Genomic DNA, 22584 nt, shown 5'->3' on the forward strand with positions numbered 1-22584 from the left:
CAATATTCAACTTTAGTACAGAACGGTGACCAAATGCTGGACATAGGCAAAGAGTAACATAGACAGGGCCGGCTGCATGAGACACTCGGTCATCGGCATGGCCAACAGCATCCTCAGACCAGGGTGTGGCCAGCTCACACCACAGAAAACATAAAAACCATGCCAGAGCCAAGGCTTGAACTCATGAGTGGGGAACCGAGCGAGAGCAAATGCCAGTTGCTATGTCCCTCTATGATTTTTCTTTTTAAACTTGGCAATAAATTCACGTGAAACAAACAAACATACTGCATGGCCAGGAGACGGATTCACAATCTCAATCTCTGCCCAAAATGCAGGGCGCCTAACTTGAAATCCTGGGAGAGGCCGGGTGCAGTAGCTCACGCTTGTAATCCCAGCACCTTGGGAGGCTGAGGTGGGTGGGTCACTTGAAGTCAGGAATTAAGAGACCAGCCTGGCCAACATGGCAAAACCCCGTCTCTACTAAAAATATAAAAATTAGCCAGGCATGGTGGTAGACATTTGTGATCCCATCTACTTGGGAGGCTGAGGCAGGACAATCGCTTCAACCCGGAAGGCGGAGGTTGCAGTGAGCCGAGATCATGCCACTGCACTCTAGCCTGGGGGATAGAGCGAGACTCTGTCTCCAAAAAAAAAAAAACAAAAAAGAAATCCTGGGAGAGCCAAAAAATGAGGTGGAGCAATATTATGCTAAGTGAAAGAAGCCAGATGCAAAAGAGACAAAAACATTGCATGACTCGATTCACAGGAGTTCCCTAGAGTTGTCAAGATTTATTATTATTATTATTTGATACAGTCTCTCTCCATCGTCCAGGCTGGAGTGCAGTGGCATGATCTTGGCTCACTGCAACCTCTGCCTCCCAGGTTCAAGTGATTCTCCTGCCTCAGCCTCCTGAATAGTTGGGATTACAGGAGCCAACCACCATGCCCGGCTAATTTTTATATTTTTACTAGAGACAAGGTTTCACCATGTTGGCCAGGGTGATCTTGAACTCCTGACCTCAAGTGATCCATCTGCCTCGGCCTCCGAAAGTGCTGGGGTTACAGGTGTGAACCACTGCGCCCAGCCCTAGAATTATCAGATTTAAACAGACAGAAAATAGAATGGTGGGTGCCAGGGGCTGGGGGAAGGAGAATGGGAAATGTGTTTAATGGGGACAGAGTTTCAGTTTGGAAAGATGAGAAAGTTCTAAAGATGGATGATGGTGACAGTTGCACAATAGTGTGAATGGGCTGGACATAGTGGCTCACACTTATAATCCCAGGACTTTGGGAGGCTGAAGGGGGAGGATCACTTGAGCCCAGGAGTGTGAGACCAGCTTGGGCAACATAGGGAGATCCTATCCCTAACAAATACAAGAAAAAACAAACAAACAAACAAATGATGCAAATGTACTTAATGCCACTGAATTACATACTCAAAAATGGATAAGATGGTTAATTTTTTTTTTTTTTTTTGAGACGGAGTCTTGCTTTGTCATCCAGGTTGGAGTGCAGTGATGCGATCTCGGCTCACTGCAACCTCTGCCTCCTGGGTTCAAGTGATTCTCCTGCCTCAGCCTCCTGAGTAGCTGGGATTACAGGTGTGTGCCACCATGCCTGGCTAATTTATATTTTTAGTACAGATGGGGTTTTGCCATGTTGGCCAGGCTGGTCTCGAACTCCTGATCTCCAGTGATCCGCCCGCCTCAGCCTCCCAAAGTGCTGGGATTACAGGCTTAAGCCAACATGCCCGGCCAGATGGCAAATTTTATGTTCTATCTATGTTACCACAATATTGTAAATGGTGAAAAAATTTGAGAGGGTGAGGCAGGAGGATCGCTTGAGGCCAGGAGTTCAAGACCAGCCTGGGCAACACAGCAAGACTCTTTCTCTACAAAAAATTAAAAAGTTAGCCAGGTGTGGTGGAGTGCGCCTATAGTTCTAACTACTTGGGACTATACTTGGCTGAGATGAAAGGATTGCTTGAGCCCAGGAGTTTGAAGTTACATTGAGCTATGACAGCACTGCTGCACTCCAGCCTGGGTGACGGAGTGAGACCCTATCTTTAAAAAAAAAAAAACAAAAAAAAAACAGCCAGGCGCGGTGGTTCACGATTGTAACCCCAGGACTTTGGGAGGCTGAAGCAGGCCAATCACAAGGTTAGGAGATCGAGACCATCCTGGCTAACACAGTGAAACCCCATCTCTACTAAAAATATAAAAAATTAGCCAGGCATGGTGGCACGTGCCTGTAGTCCCAGGTACTTGGGAGGCTGAGGCAGGAGAATCGCTTGAACCCAGGAGGCAGAGCTTGCAGTGAGCCGAGATTATGCCACTGCACTCCAGCCTGGGTGACAGAGTGAGACTGCCTCCAAAAAAAAAAAAAAAAAAAGTAAAAAAAATCAAACAAACTAGAGCGGAACCAAAGCCCACTCCGCCCCAACAGAAAAGCAGGCAGTGACTTCAAAACCTGGGATGGCTCCTTCCAGTCTAAGGAATTGAAGGTTAGACATGGAATGCTAGCATAACAAGAAGTAATAATAAAATTGATGATACATATTATTGTTATCCCACTGGGGAATGGGGCCAACTGACACTAAAATTTACACAAAAGAACTAAAGTCCATTGATAAGCTAAGACAATTCTACAAAACAAGAGCAAAGATGGAGTAGTTGGTCTGTGAGAGAGTAAAACATATTTCAAAGCTACAACCATGAGAACAGCAGGGCATTTTTGCATTAATAAATGGACCAATGGGACAGAGAAGACAGCCCAGCACAGGCTCCAATCTCTGGGCACTGAGGGTAAGACAGAGGGGGTTTCCCCAAGCCAGTGGGAGACGGTGGATTCTGTGGTGTGGTTTTAGGAGAAGCAGCTTACTTTACATGAGAAGAGCCAAGCTGGATCTCTATCTCATAGCATACACAAGAAAGAAACTGTGAAGAATTAAGATGAAGGTACAACTACAAAGCTAAAGGGAGATAATGTAGCAGACTATCAGGGAGTCAGGAAGGGGAAAGATTCATTCATTCATTCATCCAGTGACACAGTCTCACTCTGTTGTCCAGGCTGGAGAGCAGTGGCGTGATCACAGCTCATTCCAGCTTCGAACTCCTCGGCTCAAGTGATCCTCCCACTTCAGCCTCCCGAGTAGCTGGGACTACAGGCATGCACCACCATGCCCAGCTGATTTTTTTTTTTTTTGAGAGAGTCTCGCATTGTCACCCCAGGCTGAAGTGGAGTGGAGCCATCTCAGCTCACTGCAACCTTCGCCTCCCTGGTTCAAGCGATTCTCCTGCCTCAGCCTCCCGAGTAGCTGGGATTACAGGTGCCCGCTACCATGCCCAGCTAATTTTTTTGTATTTTTAGTAGAGATGGGGTTTCACTATGTTGGCCAGGCTGGTCTTGAACTCCTGGCCAATTTTTGTATTTTTTGTAGAGATGGGGGTCTTACTATGTTACCTAGGCTGGCCTGGAACTCCTGGGCTCAAAGCAATTTTCCCACCGAAGTGTTGAGATTACAGGTGTGAGTCAATGTGCCCAGTTAAGATTCTTTTAAAAATTCTTCCAAGCACAATCCACATATGCAAAATATAATGGTTTTAACTATATTCAAAATGAAGACTTCTGGCCAGGCATGGTGGCTCATGCCTGTAATCCCAACACTTTGGGAGGCCAAGGTGGGCGGATCACTTGAGTCAGGAGTTCGAGATCAGCCTGGCCAACATGGTGAAACCCAGTCTCTACTGATAATACAAAAATTAGCCGAGTATGGTGGCAGGCACCTGTAATCCCAGCTACTCGGGAGGATGAGGCAGGAGAACTGCTTGAACCTGGGAGGCGGAGGTTGCAGTGAGCCGAGATCGTGCCACTGCACTCCAGCCTGGATGACAGAGCGAGACTCTGTCTCAAAAACAAAAACAAAAACAAAAATGAAGACCTCTAAGATCCTCATGGGTGCGGTGGGGGAGTGCCAGAGTTTGGCACGGGCAAAAATTGGCAAGGGATAATCTTCTAGAACAGGGTCAACAAACTTTCTGGGAAGGGCTAGATAGCAAACATTTTTGGTTACGTCAAACATAAGGACTCGGTTGCAACTGCTCAACTGTGGCATAGTTCTAACACAAAACCAGTCACAGACAGTATGTAAGTGATTCCGCGTGGCTGTATCCAATAAGTTTGAATTTCACATAATCTTGTCATGTCAAGAAATATTTTTTTTGAGACAGGGCGAGACTCTACTTTTTTTTTTAATGTGAAAAAAAAAATCAATAAATAAACTAGAGCAGCACCTAAATCCCATTCTGCCCCAACAGAGAAGCAGACAGTGACTTCAGGAAACTTTTTTTTCTTTTTTTTTGAGATGAAGTCTCGCTCTTGTTGCCCAGGCTGGAGTGCAATGGCATGATCTCAGCTCACTAGCAACCTCTGCCTCGCCAGGTCAAGCGATTCTCCTGCCTCAGCCTCCCGAGTAGCTGGGATTACAGGCACCCGCCATCATGCTCGGCTAATCTTTGTATTGTTGTAGAGATGGGTTTCACCATGTTGGCCAGGGTGGTCTCGACCTCCTGACCTCAGTTGAGCCACCACGCCCAGTCTACTTCAGGCAACTTCTGTTGCCCAGGCTGGAGTCCAATCATAGCTTGCTGCAGCCTCGAACTCCTGGGCTTGCCGGGCATGGTGGCTCACGCCTGTAATCCCAGCACTTTGGGGGGCCGAGGTGGGTGGATCGCTTGAGCCCAGGAGTTTGAGACCAGCCTGGGCAACATGGTGGAACCCCATCTCCACAACAACAACAAAAAAATTCCTGGGCTCAAGGAATCCTCCTGCCTCAGCCTCCCAAGTAGCTGGGACTACAGCTGCACGCCACCATGCCAAACTAATTTTTAATTAGTAGAGATGGGGTGTCACTATATTGCCCAGGCTGGTCTCAAACTCCTGGCCTCAAGTGATCCTTCTGCCTTGGCCTCCCAAAGTGCTGGGATTGCAGGTGTGAGCCACTGTACTTGGCCCAAAATATATTTTTTAAATCATTCAACCATTAAAAAAAAATGTAAAAATCATTCTTAGCTGTGGGTTGTAGAAAAACAGGTTTCAGGCTATATCTGGCCCACAGGCCGTAGTTTGCCAGTTTTGACTCTGGAAGATACCAGCAATTCCTAAAAACTGCTCAGAGAAAAAATGGAGAAAGGCTACAAGTAATTGACTTACAGAGGAACCTTATTAGGCATACACAGAGAAGCCCTATCTCTCACTGCCTATCAGAGCTATGCCAATGAAAACAATAAGGAGGGCTGAATTCCGAGGCTCGCATTTATAATCCCAGGGCTTTGGGAGGCTGAGGTGGATCACTTCAGCCCTGGAGTTCGAGACCAACCTGAACAACAGAGCAAGACCCCATCTCTACAAAAAATTACCCGAATGGGATGGCACTTGCCTTTAGTCCTAGCTACTCAGGAGGCTGAGGTGGAGGGATCACTTGAGCCCGAGAGGTTTAGGCTGCAGTGAACTGTGACTGTGCCACTGCACTCCAGCCTGGGTGACACAATGAGACCCTGTCTCAAAAAACAAACAAAACAATGAGGAGATACCATTATGTAGCAGCTATCAGATGGATAAAAAAAATTAGAAAGACAGGGCCGGGCGTGGTGGCTCACACCTGCAATCCCAGCACTTTGGGAGGCTGAGGCGGGCGGATCACCTAAGGACGGGAGTTTGAGACCAGCCTGGCCAACATGGTGAAACCCCGTCTCTACTAAAAATACAAAAATCAGCCAGGCGTGGTGGCAGGTGCCTGTAATCCCAGCTACTAGAGATGCTGAGGCAGGAGAATCGCTTGAACCTGGGCGGCGGAGGTTGCAGTGAGCCAAGATCGCGCCACCGCACTCCAGCCTGGGCAGCAGAGCAAGACTCTGTCTCAAAAAATAAGAAAAAAAGAAAGAAGAGGCCAGGCGCGGTGGCTCACGCCTGTTAATTCCAGCACTTTGGGAGGCCAAGGCGGGCAGATCAACTGAGGTCGGGAGTTGGAGACGAGCCTGACCAACATGGAGAAACCCCATCTCTACTAAAAATACAAAATTAGCCGGGCGTGGTGGGGCGCATGCCTGTAATCCCAGCTACTCGGGAGGCTGAGGCAGGAGAATCGCTTGAACCCGGGAGGTGGAGGTTGCAGTGAGCCAAGATCGCGCCACTGCACTCCAGCCTGGGCAACAAGAGTGAAACTCTGTCTGGAAAAAAAAAGAAGAAAAATTAGAAAGACAGATAAAGTCATATGTTGATGAGGATATGAGAAAATGGACAACTTGAACCAGAGCACGGTGTTAGGAGTGCGGATAGGGACAGCCTTTTTTGGAAAGGATCAGACAGGACTTGGAGTGAAGTTGCAAATCCTCTAGGAATGGGCAGTCCCACGGGAGGGGTTGTGTGAAGATGACTCCAGCATTGTTCGCGGTGGCCGGAAATTAGAAGTAACCAGATACCTACTGTGAGGGGATTAGAGAAGAGGGTAGGTGGGTGGGGTGGCTCACACCTGTAATCCCAGAACTTTGGGAGGCCAAGGCGGACAGATCATGAGGTCAGGAGTTCGAGACCAGCCTGGCCAACGCGGTGAAACCCCATCTCTACTAAAAATACAAAAATTAGCCAGGCGTGGTAGCAGGCATCTTGGGAGGCTGAGGCAGGAGAATTGCTTGAACCCGGGAGGCAGAGGTTACAGTGAGCCGAGATCACGCCACTGCACTCCACCCTGGGCAACAGAGCGAGATTCCATCTCAAAAGAAAAAAGGAAGAAAAAAAAGAAAATAAAAAGTGACAAACCAGATTTACAAACATCAGCGTGGAGAGTTCAAAAATAGTGTAAGGAGAGGAAAAAATAAGAAACAGAAAGAGATTTTTGTTTTTCTGAAGCACAACACCATTTAAGGAAATGAAACACGCACAAGGCATATTTTTCAAGGACACTCAAATGTCTAAATAAGTTTCTGGAAGGTGGTTTGTAAGGAATGGTATTAGATGGGGTAGGGGTGGCACTGACGGTGGAGAGCGGAGGGTGGTGAGCTTCAGCCTGTGGGTGCTGTTTTTACATTTTTAAATGGATGGGAAAGAAGAATTTAATTTGGGACTCATGAAAAGTATGTGAAATAGAAATTTCAGGGTCTGCAAATAAAGTTTTATTGGAACGCAGCCACGTTCGTTCATTTCCATATTGTCTATGGCTGCTTTTGCAACTGCAAAATGAAGGCCCTGAAGCACCAAATTCAAAAATGTATACATTAAATATGTGCATTTTTTTGCACATTAAGTATACGTCAATAAAATCAGAAAAAGCTGGGCATGGTGGCACACGCCTGCAATCCCAGCTATTTAGGAGGCTGACGTGGAAGGATCACTTCAGTCCCCGAGTTCGAAACCAGCCTGGGCAACATAGTGAGACCTCATCTGGCAACATAGTGAGACCTCATCTCAATAAAAAGGATAAAAGGAATAAAAATAAAGTGGGGAGGAAAAAAGAACTGAGGCAGAGTTGAATCAATGCAATAGAGACCGTATGACCTGCAAAAGTGAAAATATTTACTGACCCTTAGCACTGAAGGTTGAAGGTGGAGGTTGAAGGTGAAAAAATAATAAGTAATACAAGAGAAGTGGTCTGCACAGGCTAACGTGGATGGTTGTCAGGAGCTGAGGAATGAGATGAACTCAGTTTTGGACTCCTGAAGGCCAAAATAAATTTCTTTTTTTTTGAGACGGAGTCTCACTCTCACTCTGTCGCCCAGGCTGGAGTGCAGCAATGCGAGCTCAGCTCACTGCAATTTCTGCCTCCCCGGTTCAAGCGATTCTCCTGTCTCAGCTTCCCAAGTAGCTGGGATTACAGGTGTGTGCCACCACATCTGGCTAATTTTTGTATTTTTAGTAGGGGTTTTTGCCATGTTGCCCAGGCTGGTCTCGAGCTCCTGACCTCAGGTGATCTGCCCACCTTGGCCTCCCAAAGTTCTGGGATTACAGGCATGAGCCACCACACCCGGCCCATATAAGGTCTTTTTTTTTTTTTTTTTTTTTAATTTAGGCTGGGTGCGGTAGCTCATTTCAGTTTGTATCTCAGGGCCTTTGTCCCTGCTGTGCTCCTCCCTGGAACATTGTTTTTTCCACCTCTTCTGGTGACTTCTTTCCTTTCACGTCTTCATTCAAAGATGCTCCTTGGAGGGTGGGTGCCGTGGCTCATGCCTGTAATCCCAGCACTTTGGGAGGCTGAGGCGGGCAGACCACAAGGTTAGGAGTTCAAGACCAGCCTGGCCAACATAGTGAAACCCCGTCTCTACTAAAAGTACAAGAAAATTAGCTGGGTGTGGTGGTGGGTGCCTGTAATCCCAGCTACTTGGAAGGTGGAGGCAAGGAGAATCATTTGATCCCAGGAGGTGGAGGTTGCAGTGAGCTGAGATAGTGCCATTGCACACCGGCCTGGGTGGCAGTGCAAGACTCCATCTCAAAAAAAAAAAAAGCTCCTTTGAGAGGCTATAGGGCCAAGAGCTGACCTTGGGCACCAAGTATCAACCATGCCTGGTACCATGATGAACACTTGACATGAATTGATTCTCTCCCCACCACCCCCGCCCACAAGATTGGTCTTGCTCAGGCTGGAGTACAGCGGCGTGGTCACAACTCACTGTAGCCTCGACCCCCTGGGCTCAAGCAATCCTCCTGTTTTGGTCTCCGAAAGCTCTAGGATTATAGGCATAAGCCACTACGCCTGGCTGAATTGACATAGTAAAGCCTCACATTATTCCAGTGACACTGTGCCATCAGGACCCCTGATTTGCAAATGAGGAAACTGAGGCATAGAGAGATTTCATCGCTTGCTCAAAGGCCAAGAAGGTTGGATCACCTGAGGTCAGGAGTTTGAGACCAGCCTGACCAACATGGTGAAACCCCATCTCTACTAAAAATACAAAAATTAGTCAGTCATGGTGGTGCATGCCTGTAATCCCAGCTACTCGGGAGGCGGAGGCAGAAGAATCGCTTGAACTCGGGAGGCGGGGGTTGCAGTGAGCCGAGATTGCATCACTGCACTCCAGCCTGGGCAACAGAGCAAGACTCTGTCTCAAAAAAAAAAAAAAAAAAAAGGAAGATATAGAAATGAATTAAGACATTCCAGCTTGGCTCAAGCAAGGCAGAGATTGGGGCTGGCTGCAGCAAGAGGGAATAAAATGAGACTCCAGGAAGAACTTTCAGGGCAGCAGCTTGCATGCAAAGAAGGTGGACATCGCTACGTCTGTTTGTCCTGCAGGCAGAAGGCCTCTCAGCTGCTCTGGGAGGCACGTCTGGAATGGTGGTTGCCTCTCAGAGATTCCGAGGCTGGGCCAGGCGGAGCCTTTGGCAGGGGGCCAGAACCTCAGGGCCTGGTGTTTGGGATAGACATAGAACAGGCGGGTGGTGTCCAGAGCTGGCCAGGAACAACACGGGCTGGCAAGAAAACACAGCTGGGTCCCTGCCCTCCAGCCTGTGCCCTCCAGTCTGTTGGTAGGGGCTCTGGCCACCTGATATTTGAGGCTGGGATGAGAACTTGGGCCCTACCTTTGAGCCCTGCTGCAGATTCAAGCTGTCCTGGGTTTATTTATTTCTTTTTTCTTTCCTTTTTTTTTTTTTGAGATGGAGTCTCACTGTCATCCAGGCTAGAGTGCAGTGGTGCGACCTCGGCCCAATGCAACCTCCGCCTCCTAGGTTCAAGCAATTCTCCTCCCTTAGCCTAGCTAGGACTACAGGCGTGCGCCACCACGCCCAGCTAATTTTTGTATTTTTAGTAGTGACAGGGTTTCGCCATATTGGCCAGGCTGGTCTTGAACCCCTGAGCTCAGGTTATCCACCCACCTCGGCCTCCCAAAGTGCTAGGATTACAGGCCTAATGTTCTGGGTTTGGATACTGGCTCAGTTGAGCCACTTCCTGGCTGTGTGACACAGGACAAATGAATCTCCTCCCTAAGCCTCAGTTTCCCCAGGTATGAACAGGTTGAACAGAACATTATCAGCAGAAGCAGCAACCAGTACTTAACCGTGTGCATTAATTCATAAATTCTCCACTTCTCTAGAGGTGGAGAGCATTATCATGCCACTTCACAGATAGGGACGTTTAGGGCTAGAGAGGTGATGTTGCTCACCCAGTATCACACAGCATGAGTTTGAACGTACCTGGCAGAGCCTCCCTGACCATGCTGCCAGAAGAACAGCTGTCATTATTATTATTATTATTGTTGTTGAGACACAGTTTCACTCTGTTGCCCAGGCTGGAGTACAGTGGCACAATCTCAGCTCACTGCAACCTCCGGCTCCCAAGTTCAAGCGATTCTTGTGCTTCAGTCTCCCAAGTAGCTGGGATTACAGGTGCCGGCCACCACGCCCGGCTAATTTTTGTATTTTTAGTAGAGACAGGGTTTTACCATGTTGGCCAGGCTGGTCTTGAACTCCTGGCCTCAAGTGATCTGCCTGCCTCTGCCTCCCAAAGTGCTGAGATTACAGGCGTGAGCCACCGTGCCCAGCCAGCTGTCATTATTATTATTATTTTGAGATACAGTTTCACTCTGTCACCCAGGCTGGAGGGCAGTGGTGTGATCTTGGCTCACTGCAACCTCCGCCTCCCGGGTTCAAGCGATTCTCCTGCCTCAGCCTCCGGAGTAGCTGGGACTACAGGTGTGCGCCACCACGCCCGGCTAATTTTTGTATTTTTAATAGAGACGGGGTTTCACTGTGTTGGCCAGGCTGGTCTTGAACTCCTGGCCTCAAGTGATCCACCTGCCTCGGCCTCCAAAGTGTGGGATTACAGGCGTGAGCCACTGCGCCCGGCCCAGCTGTCATTATTATGAGTCATTTGGGTGGCTTCTCCCAGGGACCTCAGGACAACCCAGCAGCTGACATTCTGCACAGCCGGCATCCCCTTTCCTGGCATGAGGACTCAGTACTTCCTCTGGGAAGCACCCCCTTCCTCCCTCAAAGGCCACAGGGCTTGGGTGGGGCTCCCCTACCCCCGGCGTCCATGGCTAGGCAGACAGGGACACCGTGATTGGCTCAGCAATGGGCACGTGACCCAGGCCAGCCAATGAGGGCCCCCTCTGGGATTTTTACTGGTGCTCTTTGGATTAAGGAGCTCCCTCTCCACTAAACTGGACAGACAGATGCCTGGAGCAGTGAGGTCACCTTCCCTTGCCTGCCTGAAAGAGAAGCTCCCAGGGTAAACAAGAAGAGAAAGGCACCAAGTTAGATTCCTGATGATATCTGAGCACTGAGGCCAGCGTGGTGGCTCATGCTTGTAATCCCAGCACTCTGGGAGGCCAAGACAGGAGCATCATTTGAGCCCAGAAGTTTGAGACCAGCCTGGGCAACATAACAAGACTTTGTCTCTACAAAAAATAAAAAAAATTAACGAGGCACAGTGGTGTGTGCCTGTAGACCCAGCTACTTGAGAGGCTAAGGCGGGAGGATTGCTTGAGCCTAGGAAGTCAAGGCTGCAGTGAGCCATGATTACACCAACTGCACTCCAGCCTGGGCAATGGAGCGAGACTCTATCTCTTAATAACAACAACAACAACAAGATATTTGTGCACCTGGATCCAGCCATGCCTGAAGCTGTCATCAGTTACATAATAACACATTTCCTTTTCACTGCTTGAACAGCTCCGAGATTGATTCCTGCCACTTACTGAATAAACAGGGAGGTTTCTGCCTGGTAAACCAACAGCCTTGGGGAACTTTCCCCCAAATACCTCCCACTTTCTGGATACTGACAAAGTGGCAGTCACCTAATTTCTCTGCATGGTTGCTACAGCCCTGAGGGTTGGCTGCACAATTCTCCCCCTTTTGTGGATGATAAGACAGAGACTCTAAGAGTTGGACTGATGTGTCTGGTGGAAGGTCAGGGAGCTGGGGCTGGACCTCGGCATTCTTTTTTTTTTTTTTTTTTGAGACAGAGTCTCCCTCTGTTGCCCAGGCTGGAGTGCAGTGGTGTAATCTCAGCTCACTGCAACCTCTGCTTCCCCAGTTCAAGCGATTCTCCTGCCTCAGCCTCCTGGGTAGCTGAGGTTACAGGCGCACGCCACCACACCTGGCTAATTTTTGTATTTTTAGTAGAGATGGGTTTCACCATGTTGGCCAGGCTGGTCTCCAACTCCTGACCTCAAGTGATCTGCCCGCCTCGGCCTCCCAAAGTGCTGGGATTACAGGCATGCGCCACTGCACCCTGCCTGGACCCTGGCATTCTGAGAGTCCAGGATGAGCCATGGGGAGAAAGAGGCCCCCCCCCACCCCCGCCAAGCCATTCTCCCCTGCCCGCCTGCGACTGCTTACCTGCTGCTCCATCGCAGCTTCGCTCTGTGATGCTAATCTTCTTCACCATATGGACGTTGCTGGTAGCTGCAGCGGGAACTGGGCACATTGTCTCCACCACCTCCTGGCTGCGGAACACAGGTGGGCTCTCAGGCCTACCAGGCATTGCCAGGGCCCTCAGCCCTGCGCCGTAAGGCTCCAGGCTCTGGGCCCGCTGTGCAGGGGCGCCAGCGGCTGTGCTGGCCACCACCTCCACCTCCCGCGGCCCTTCTACCACCCGGACTGTATCCACGCGGACTGGGCTGTCCGGCGGTGGCCAGGCCTGGGGCTGGGGGTCAGCCTGCCGGGCCTGAGCTGCCTGCAGCTCCTGCAGCGCCTTCTTGAGCTGGGTCTCCAGCACAGCGACCTTGGCGGCAAGGGCAGCCTCCCCATCAGGCATGCCCAAGTCCCGTTCTCGGACCCAGGTGCCCACACTCCGGGTCTCCAGTGCCACTGGGTCCTCTGGGGGATCGGGGAGGTCCAGGCAGAGCTCGCTGCGACCCCGGCCCGCTGTGGGGTGGCCCAGGAACTTCTGGCTCTTAAGTTGTACTGTGAGCTGCCGCTTTTCCTCCTGGAGCACCGAGAGCTTCACCTGGAGCACAGGGATCAGCTTCACCTGCTCCTCCAGCTGCCGCAGCTTCCGCAGGGCACCCGCCATCTGCTCCCGCACGTGGGCCAGGTGCCCGGCACTGGGAGGCACCGGTGTGGACAGTCCTGAACTCCGTGGTGTCGGGGGTGGTAACCCCACGCCCACCAGGGAGGCTGTCGAGCCGGCCGCACTGGGGGTCAGGGAGCCCAGGCCGGTGGGTGTGGCCGCCTGGTCCTCGAGACGGCGACGGGCATCCAGCAGCGTGCGCTCCACCCGCGGATTGAAGCCACCGCGGGTCTCCAGAGCACCATACTGAGGGTAGAAGCCACGGCCGCAGTAGGAATAGGCTGAGTGGCGGCTGTCCCCACTGGCATTGGAGCACAGCGATTCAGTGGACGTCCACCAGGAGCCAGGGCCACGGGGCAGCGAGCTAAGGCGGGGGCGGCGCTGCACTGCCACGCGTCGCAGCGTGTGGCCCTTCTCGATGTCATCCACGTACTTGAGGAAGTCCAGGTCCAGGCGGTAGCCATAGGGGGTCTCCACGGAGTAGGGTGGATCGGGGTCCTTGGCAGGGAAGGCAGGTGGGGAGGCTGGGCCAGGGGTCCCTGGGGATGGGAGAAACACCAGGACCTTTGAATCCTCTTGTCCCCATTCTCAGGGTGAAGACTGATGCCTGGGGAGAGTTGGGGTTTATTTGCCGAAGAGATGGGAGCCCACCTGGTACTCAACCGCGTCTGCTCTCAGACCCTTCAGAGCAGGGCTATGCCTCCCCTTCAGACTCCCGGCGCTAGGCTATGTCGCCTCTCAAATCCCCCAGGACAGGGCTCTATCCCCCGGCTTAGACTACCCCCTTTTTCCGGTAAGATTCTGCCTCCCCCTTCAGACCCTCCCAGGGCAGGACTCTGCCTCCTCCCTCAGACCTCTAATTGTTGGGCTGTGTCCCACCCTCAAAGTCCCCAGGGCAAGATCCCCAGCCCCCTCAGGCCTCCAGAACTGAAGCTCCCCAGGGCAGGGCCCTCTTCCCTGAGTCCCCTGACCTGGGAAGGGGGCAGGCACGTGCAGGACCTGGGCCATCTTCTTTTCTGCAGATGCTCCTTGGAAGTCACTTGAGGGACTGCGAGTCTGACTGCCTGCAGCACCGGCTGAGGCTTACCTGGGGAAAGGGAACCACGGCGCCAGGAGTTAGGAGTCTGTAGGGGGAGGGGAGGAGATGAGGCCAGCCCCCTCCACAGCTGGTTCACCCAGCCCCCCAACCCAGGTCTGGGACCCACTCATAGACGCACACCCAGCCTGGCTGCGGAAGGGCCCCCCCCATCCGACCCCCTCCCCCCGGCAGGTCTGGAACAAAGAAACCAAACCTCACTGCCTGCTTGCACATCTGTCCAGGCCCTGGACAGGCTCCAGCTGTTCCCACAGCCCAGCCTCCACATAGCCCTGGGGCTGGGGGGCCCCAAGCCCAACAGGCCCCACCCTTCCTGCACCCCCTCCCCTCAGCCCAGGCCCGGAGCTGGCCACAGGGAAGGATGGGGGTTGAGGCGCTAAGCGGTTGGGGAAGAAGGGAACCTCATCTTCCTGCAAGGATCTGAGGAGACAGAGACGCAGGGGGACAAAGAGAGGCAAAGCATGGCGAAGGGGACCCCCAGTGACCCCAAAGCTGAGAGCTGGGTCAGGCCTGGACTGGGTCGGGGGGAAGGGGTAGGGAAAGTTGGGGAGGCAGCTAGGAGTGAAGCCTTTCCCCTTTATGGAAACAATTTTCTCTAAAAATAAACAGTTTCACTGCCGGGCTACACAGAACTTCCTGCCCGCCTAGGATGCGTCCGGGCCCAGGGGCGCAGTAGGGATAGAGGGCCGGGTGGAGGCCCAGGAAGTCCTGGGGGTGGAGGGGAGGAAGTAAGAGGGGGCGCCTGGAGGCTGCAAAAGGGAGGGACAATCAGAGCCTCTCACTAAACCCCCCTCAGCCTTGGAGGCTGGCCAGGGCTCTTTTGTCCCCAATATAACCCATCTGAACTTGGCTGGTCCTTTCTGTTATCTGACCTCCAGCCGTCATGCTGCAGAGGCCCCAGCCCATCCCGCCATCAGAGTGAATCCTTTCTGGCCTTTGAGTGCTGGGGCCGGCAGGTACCTTGGGAGGATGGGCCAGGTAGGGCACCTGCTGGGCATGAAGGCAGGGCTGGGGCTCCAGGGGCACCTGAGCTTGTCCTTGTTCTCCTGTCCTGTCTTGCTTTGTCTCTCTCCAAGTCTCCCTGTGTCTCTCCACGTCTCTGTCTCTCTGCGTCTCTCTCCACGTCTCTGTCCTTCTGCGTCTCTCTCCGTGTCTCTCTCCCTGTCTTTCCACGTCTCTGTCTTCGCTTCTCTGTCTTTCAACACCTGGAACACATGGTCACCAATTGCAGGAAATTCCGTTTTCCATTTGCCTGGAGGCTCACCCCTGAGCAACAGAAAGTTGATTGAAAATATTTTCTGGCCACCAAAGAGAGATGGAGAAGCAGGGAGCAAGCGGGATTGGAGCAGGATTGGAATAGCCGAGCGGGGTGGGGTGGGGGTGGAGGTGGGGGAAGTGAGGGTGCTGCTGGGCAAATAGTATAGTAACAGTAATAATAACATCAACTCTTTTTTTTTTTTTTTTTTCTGAGACAGAGTTTTGCTCTTGTTGCCCAGGCTGGAGTGCAATGGCACGATCTCAGCCCACGGCAACCTCTGCCTCCCAGGTTCAAGCGATTCTCCTGCCTCAGCCTCCCGAGTAGTAGGGATTACAGGCAGCTGCCACCACGCCTAGCTAATTCTGTATTTTTAGTAGAGATGGTGTTTCTCCATGTTGGTCAGGCTGGTCTCGAACTCCTGACCTCAGGTGATCCGCCCGCCTTGGCCTCCCAAAGTGCTGCGATTACAGGCATGAGCCACTGCACCCAGCCTAACATCAACTCTTAATTGTCATGACAATTCTATGAGATGGGCACTTATCGCCCCGTTTCACAGACAGGGGATGCAGAGGGTACAGAAGGGTACAGTGGCTTGCCTCGGGGTCACTGGGGCCACGGGGAAGTGGCTGGGCCTGAACGTGAACCTAAGCCTGGTGGATCCCCCCACTGCCCACCAAGCCACCACCCTCAGACTCCACATCAGATATCTCTACCCGTTTCCCAGATATGGAGACTGAGGTCTGAGGGTCCTCAGTCATCTCACCGCCCTCGATGAGGACCAGCACGTCCCGAGTAAGGGGAAGAGAAAGGAGACGAGGGGGTGTGGTGGGGGAGATGGATGTCTGTGGCTGAGACCCTTCTCTCGCCATGGGACCCCTGGGGAATGGGGAAGGGGTGACAGGATAAGACAGATGGAGAGACTGGAGCCTATAAGAGGGGACAGGTAGGGAGCGCAGGGAAGGGGCGCGGGCCTCCCCAACCCACCACCCAAGACCGGCCTGCACATCGCGGAGGTCGGTGGTGGGGGGGGTCTTCCCGCCCCTCTTCCCGCCCCAAACTTGGGGTGGGGGGAGGCGAGAAGGACCCCGCCCCGTGCAGAGAAGGGGCGGGGCCTGTGGGATCCCCGGCTAATGGCAAACAGCTGCCGCTCCCCACGCCGGCCCAGCCGCCAAGCCCAGGCCCGGCCGCCTTCCCGCCGCCTGGGGCATGGCCGCGGAGGAGGGCGAGGGGGGACAGTGCGGGGAGAGGGCAGAGCCGGGGGGGAACAGAGGCAGAAAGTGGGACAGAGACAGGGGAGAGGGGGCAGAGGGGAGCCAGGACAGGAGAAACTGGCAGGGCACGAGGAATCGATGGGGGGTACTGGGAGGAATCGATGGGGGTATGGGGTCAAAGACGAGGAGGGGGCAGGGACGCGGGGACAGAGACACTCCAAGTCTGGAAAGTTTGGGCACAGAAGGTGGAGTTGGAGGCAGCGGCTCGTGGAGACCAGCGAGGTCGTGTCCCAGGGTTGGAGTCGGGGGGTAGGATAGTAGGTGTGTGTGTTGGGGGGGGGTGCACACTCGATCCCCGAACCGGACTTGAACCCCTACCCAGCCCCGGGTCCCACTCGCCTTGCGCGCTCCGGCCGCTGCCTTCCCTGGGTCCCGCCGCCCGAGCGTCCTCGCGCGCGCCGCAGCCTGGGCGCCCGGCCCTCGGAGGTGGCTCCGCCCGCACCACGCCCCCTCCGGCTGGTCCCGCCCCCCCAGCCGGCACCGCCCTCTCCAGCCGCCCGGGCGCCCCGGCCGCGGTGGGGGGTGGGGATGCAGAGACGCTGGTTGGAGACTGGATCTCACCTGGACAGCAGGTGTGCGCGCGCGCCTGGGTGTCCGGCCTCGTCCTTCCTTCCTCCCTAAGTCCCCGAGGCAGGGTCCTCCTACTGCCGGCCTCCCCCCACCGCCTGCTGTCCCTGGGCCGCTGCGGGGGGCGGAACGGCTCGGCGGCAGGAGGGGGTGGAGCTGGCCGGGGCCCAGCTCGGGGAGGGCGCGCGGGGCGGACGCGGCAGCGGGAGGTCACCCCTCCCCCAGGCGGCCCAGGGCTGGAAGCGGCCCAGCGCAGGCCTGGCACACGGTGGCGTGACCGCCGCGCGAGAAGGGAGGCTGCAGAGTCCTGGGCGCCGGCGCCAGCCAGACCTGGACTCCCATCCCAGACCCACCAAACTTTTGCTGCTCTGTGCCTCAGTTTACCCATCTGTAAAATGGAGATGATCATGTTAGCTACCTGATAGGAGCGTTGAGAAGATTCACTGACCATTAGGAAGGGGCCTAACCATCAGGAAGGAGGCCCTTCGGGTTAAAAACTCTCATAAATGGAGTGGCCTACTTTTGCAGAGATCTTTCTGGGAGCCCTTTTAGTACACAGCCAGTCACTCAGCAAGGGCTTAATGAATATTATTAAGCCGGCGAGGTGGCTCACACCTGTAATCTCAGTGCTTAGGGAGGCCAAGGCAAGAGGACTGCTTGAACTCAGGAGTTCGAGACCAGCCTGGGCAACATAGCAAGACCCTGTCTATGCAAAAAAATTTTAAAGTGAAAAAAAATTAGGCCAGGCGCAGTGGCTCATGCCTGTAATCCTAACACTTTGGGAGGCCAAGGTGGGCGGATTATTTGAGCCAAGGAGTTGGAGACCAGCTTTGGCAATATGGTAAGACCCCATCTCTACAAAAAACAAAATACAAAAAACCACCTGGGGCCGAGAAATGGCTCATGCCTGTAATCCCAGCACTTTGGGAGTCCGAGGTGGGTGGATCATCTGAGGTCAGGAGTTCAAGACCAGCCTGGCCAACATGGTGAAACCCCTTCTATACTAAAAATACAAAAACTATCCTGGCATGGTGGTGCACATCTGTAATCCCAGCTACTCGGGAGGCTGAGGTATGAGAATAACTTGAATCTGGGAGGTGGAGGTTGTCGTGAGCCGAGATTGCACCACTGCACTGCAGCCTGGGTGACAGAGCAAAACTCTGTCTAAAAAAAAAAAAAGAAAAAGAAAAAAAAGCCAGGCACAGTGGCATGTGCCTGTAATCTCTGCTACTCAGGAGGCTTGAGCCCCGGAGTTTGAGGCTGCAGTGAGCTATGATTGTGACACTGCATTCCAGCCTGGGGGACTGAGTGAGAGCGTCTGTTAAAAACAAACAAACAAAAACCAGGTATTGTTATTGCAGGTAAGCATGTGACATTATTTGTGTGTTGCCTTCCCTACTAGAACATCAGCTCCACAAGGGCAGGAATTTGTGCCTGTTGTCACCACGATGTCCCTGGCACCCAGTATGTTCTTGGTGTCTCCATTGATGATGCAGGGATGTGTGGATATGGGGCAGTGGACTGTGAGCATGTGATAAGCATGTGACCCAGCCCCTAGTGACCGCACCACATGGCACAGGTTGCTTATAAAAACCATTTTAAATTAAAAAAGGGAGGAAGCATCAGTGCATACAGATGGGGACACAGGGGCAGAGGGCCCAGCCCCAAGTACAGTGTGGTCACCCCACAGACCAGTGGGCACCAGGGCAGACTCCCCTCGCAGCACAGACAGCTGAGGCCCAGGTGCTGGTTCCTCTAGGTACAGCTTTGGTCCTTGTGGGCTCAGAGGTCTGCCTTTCGGAAACTTGCTCTGTTCAAGGAGTTCCTGGAAAAAGAATGAGGGTGGGTCAGCATGGCCATGGGGCCCCCAACTCCATAGACCTCCCAGCCCACATCCTCTTCCTCCTCCTCCTCGTCTTCCTGCAAGGATCCTTCTGGGATCTCTCCTGTCCCTGATCTGGCTGTGGGATTCTCCGATTCTCTCTTGCAGTCCACCACGGAAGGTATGAATCATCCCCATTTTACAGATGTAGACACTGAGGCTCAGAAAGATGAATTCATGTATCTGGGAAATGACTGCTCAGAGCCTGCCCTGCCTTTGTACATCTGGATGACATATTCAGATGCTTATGCAAAATTAAAGCCACCGCAGCCAGGCGTGGTGGTGGCTCATGCTGTAATCCCAGCACTTTAGGAGGGCAAAGCGGATGGATCACCTGAGGTCAGGAGTTCGAGACCAGTCTGGCCAACATGGTGAAACCCTGTCTCTACTAAAAATACAAAACTAGCCAGGCGTGGTGGCAGATGCCTGTAATCCCAGTTACTCAGGAGGCTGAGGCAGGAGACTCACTTGAATCTGGGAGGCGGAGGTTGCAGTGAGCCGAGACTGTGCCACTGCACTCCAGCCTGGGCGACAGAGGGAGAGTCTCTCAAAAAAACAAAAACAAACAAACAAAAAAAAAACCAGAAACAAAACAAAGTCCAAGCTACCAGCAAACATGTTGCTGTGTATGTGTACAACAGCCCCCATCCTGTATCTGTCCTGGTCTGCCTCTGCATCCCCTCTCTAGTCTCTAGGATGGGGGCACCAGGTCAGGCACCTGAGGCCGGGTGGGGTAGGTGCCATCAGCTGGGGCAGGCGCTGGGTAAGCAGGGGCTGCAGAGCCTCCCGCAGGCGGCAGTAGTTGCGCTCCAGCTCGCGGTGGTACTCCTTCTGGTCCGGCCCAATCAGGGCCTTATTTTTCCGCAGCGCATCCTCACATCTGAGGGCCAGAGGGTGGGAGATGCTCAGAGACTCGCACACGGGACTGAAAGCAAGACTAGGGTGGGGGCATCCATAAGGCGGGACCAGGCCTGCAGAAAGACCCGCAATAGGAGGTCAGGTTGGGAGAGTGGACTTAATGGGAATCGGGCAGATGGGGGAGCCATGCAGAGATCAGATGGGCAGAGAGCAGGCCTATGCAGGTTAGGCAGGCACAAGACCCCTCCTGGGGGGTTTTGCGCCTACTTCTTGCAGAAGTCCTTGAAGCAGAGCCGCAGTTTGTTGTGATGCCGGAAGAGCTTGGGGTCTTCCGGGATCTCTGCTAGAAACACCTGGGCCACCTCCAGGGGACCCTGTGGGGTGAGAGGGACTGGTGAGCCAGCCTGCATGGCACCTGGAGTTCCCCGTGCGGCTTGCATCCCCCTTCCACCAGCCGTGCCTGGTTCACGGTGGGCCCTACAGAGCCCTGAAGCACCATCTGTAGCATCTTAGCATCTGGTGGGTCCTGCTCGGTGGCAAAGGCCAGCTCCCGTGTCTTCTTCTGCATGTCCTCGATGGCCACCTCCACCGGCGTCAGCACCGTCTGTGGGGTAAGGGGAGGGGTGTGCACTCGCTGGGGCCTGAGGAGGTCCCAATCGAAGCCAGTCGGGGGCAGCTCAGACCCCGCTGGGAGTGAGAGGGGTCCAAGAACCCAGGCAATGAACAGAATCTGGGGGCCTTCCTGGGTCTGACTCTGGGGGGGTCCAGCCTTGGGTCTGCTGGGTCTGGTGCCCTGGGGTCCAGGGGCTTTACCTCTGGGGTCTCCAGACTTCCTTGGGTCTGGAGGTAGAGATTTGGACTGGAAGTTGGAGTTTGGGGTCCCCAACCTGGTTCTGGGGTACATGAGCCAATTTCTGGGTCTAGTGTGTCCACACCTCTCCTCTCTGGGTCTGGAATCCCTGGGCTTCTCCTCCCTGGGCCTTCTTAGATTTGGAGTCCCTGTGCCTCCCCTTTGTGAGTCTAGAATCCCTGGGTCCTCCTGGGTCTGGAGGTAGAGGTTTCAGTTTAGAGATTGGAATGCGGGGTCTCCATATCTTCTCAGCCCAGTTCTGGGATACCTGGGCCTCTTCCTGGGCCACACCTCTCCTCCCTGGGCCTTCCTAGATCTGGGCTCCCTCTGCCTCCTCTTTCTGGGTCTGGAATCACTGGGCCACCCTGGGTCTGGGGTCCCTGCATCTTGCCTCCCAGGTCTCCCTGGGTCTGGTCTCCTCCCCTCCCCTCCCTGGGGATCTGGTCTAGGGTCCCTGTGCCCCCCCTCTCTGGGTCTGAGATCCGTGAACCACCTTGGGTCTGGGTCCCTGTGTCTACCCTTCCCTCCCCTCCCAGGGTCTGATGTCCCCTCACCTCCCCACCCCCGCCAGGCCCAGGATCCCCACCCACCTCCTCCCGGTGGCACACACGGATGCGAGTCTTGATGTAGGGGAAGGCGTGGTCGGTGCTGAGCAGCGTCTTACGCTTGTGTTGCTCGGGCAGCTCCCCGTGTGCGCGCCCATTCGGCGTGAACGGCGTGCAGAACAGGAATGTGCGAAGCCCATAGTTGCGGTCAAAGTAGGTCACCCGGTCCTTGAGCTCGTAGGTATCAAAGTACGGTTCCACATACGTGATCTGGATGTAGGCCTGGGCGCAGGGTCAGGTGTGAGGGTCCCACAGCCCCAGCACGCACAGCCCAGGCCCTGTTCCTGGAGAGAGGGGATCTGGGGACTTTGTCATTTCCAAGTCTTCCTATGTCTGGATGTTTGGGAATCCCCTGAGGAATAGGTTTTGGGGTCCCTCAGTGAAATATGATTTGGGGTTTCCCAGAGAAAGAGGATTTGAGGGTCCCCAGGAAACAGCACTTGGAGTCTCTGTGAATCTAAGATTTTAGGGAAATGGTTGGGGGACCCACCTTTTGTGAGTCAAGCTTGGACTTGTCCACAGGGTTAGAGTCTTTGATAATCTCAACAACGTCGTCGCCAAATCTCTCCGTGTAGAACTCCTGGAGACACAGGGCTGACTCAGGGCCACCCAGGGACAGCCCCTACTCCAGCCCCAAGGCAGCCCCATGCCCCGTTCCACCCCCAACCACAAGGACGTGCCTCCAGCCGGTGTGAGATCTCTGCCAGCTTCGTGATCGATGGCTCCTTGTACACAAACTCCTGCTCATCCAGGTCACCGAAGCAGGCGCCGTAGAAGCCCACACGGAAATACGTCCCGAACACGCGCTGGGGCTGTGAGAAAGGGTGTGGTTGTCCGGGAGGCCCCTGCTGGAGGTCTCCCTGCCCCAGAGATAGGTGTCTCGAATATCAGGATGGGAGTGTGAGGACCCCGAGAACATCAGGGCATGGGCACAGGCAGGGGGCCCTGAGAACACTGGGGCATGGATTGCAATAGGAAGTTAGGACTGGGGCTGTATTGTTCACAGGTGTGTCCCTAATGCCCATGGGGCAGGGTATACAGCAGGTACCCAATACATGCATAGATGGCTGAGGAGAGGGATGGCTGTCTCTCACTCTAGGACGGAGGCTCTGACTTCTTTGTTCTACGGCATTCTCCTTCCCGTGCCCTGATGCCCACAAGAATGGGTATACAGTAGGTACCCAATAAATGCTTGGA

General features: G+C 53.8%; 2 protein-coding genes across 25 annotated transcripts in view; both read right to left on the bottom strand.

The window, feature by feature from the left end:
* Positions 1-17345, bottom strand: part of KANK2 (KN motif and ankyrin repeat domains 2) — a 33677-nt gene extending 16332 nt beyond the window's left edge. For 2 of the 15 annotated variants that reach the window (XM_055371686.1, XM_055371676.1), the window contains exons 1-4: positions 17187-17345; positions 15057-15301; positions 13972-14087; positions 12328-13539 (exon numbers count right to left, since the gene is read on the bottom strand). In XM_055371686.1, the coding sequence (XP_055227661.1) occupies positions 12328-13539; positions 13972-14008 (1249 nt within the window). In that variant the 5' untranslated portion in view covers positions 14009-14087; positions 15057-15301; positions 17187-17345. Of the gene's footprint in view, positions 1-12327; positions 13540-13971; positions 14088-15056; positions 15363-16964; positions 17090-17186 lie in introns of those variants that run through there. The other 13 variants (XM_055371683.2, XM_055371679.2, XM_055371678.1 and 10 more) reach the window with 12 other exon arrangements.
* A 1427-nt stretch (positions 17346-18772) lies between these two features.
* DOCK6 (dedicator of cytokinesis 6) overlaps positions 18773-22584 on the bottom strand; it is a 63695-nt gene continuing 59883 nt past the window's right edge. For 5 of the 10 annotated variants that reach the window (XM_063701008.1, XM_063701012.1, XM_063701010.1 and 2 more), the window contains 7 exons: positions 22068-22199; positions 21878-21967; positions 21373-21609; positions 20393-20536; positions 20200-20306; positions 19793-19954; positions 18773-19017 (listed from right to left, as the gene is read on the bottom strand). In XM_063701008.1, the coding sequence (XP_063557078.1) occupies positions 18975-19017; positions 19793-19954; positions 20200-20306; positions 20393-20536; positions 21373-21609; positions 21878-21967; positions 22068-22199 (915 nt within the window). In that variant the 3' untranslated portion in view covers positions 18773-18974. Of the gene's footprint in view, positions 19018-19792; positions 20046-20199; positions 20307-20392; positions 20537-21372; positions 21610-21877; positions 21968-22067; positions 22200-22584 lie in introns of those variants that run through there. The other 5 variants (XM_055371589.1, XM_055371586.1, XM_055371587.1 and 2 more) reach the window with 2 other exon arrangements.

The sequence above is a fragment of the Gorilla gorilla genome, chromosome 20 (assembly GCF_029281585.2).
Source record: "Gorilla gorilla gorilla isolate KB3781 chromosome 20, NHGRI_mGorGor1-v2.1_pri, whole genome shotgun sequence".
Taxonomy (NCBI): Eukaryota; Metazoa; Chordata; class Mammalia; order Primates; family Hominidae; genus Gorilla; species Gorilla gorilla.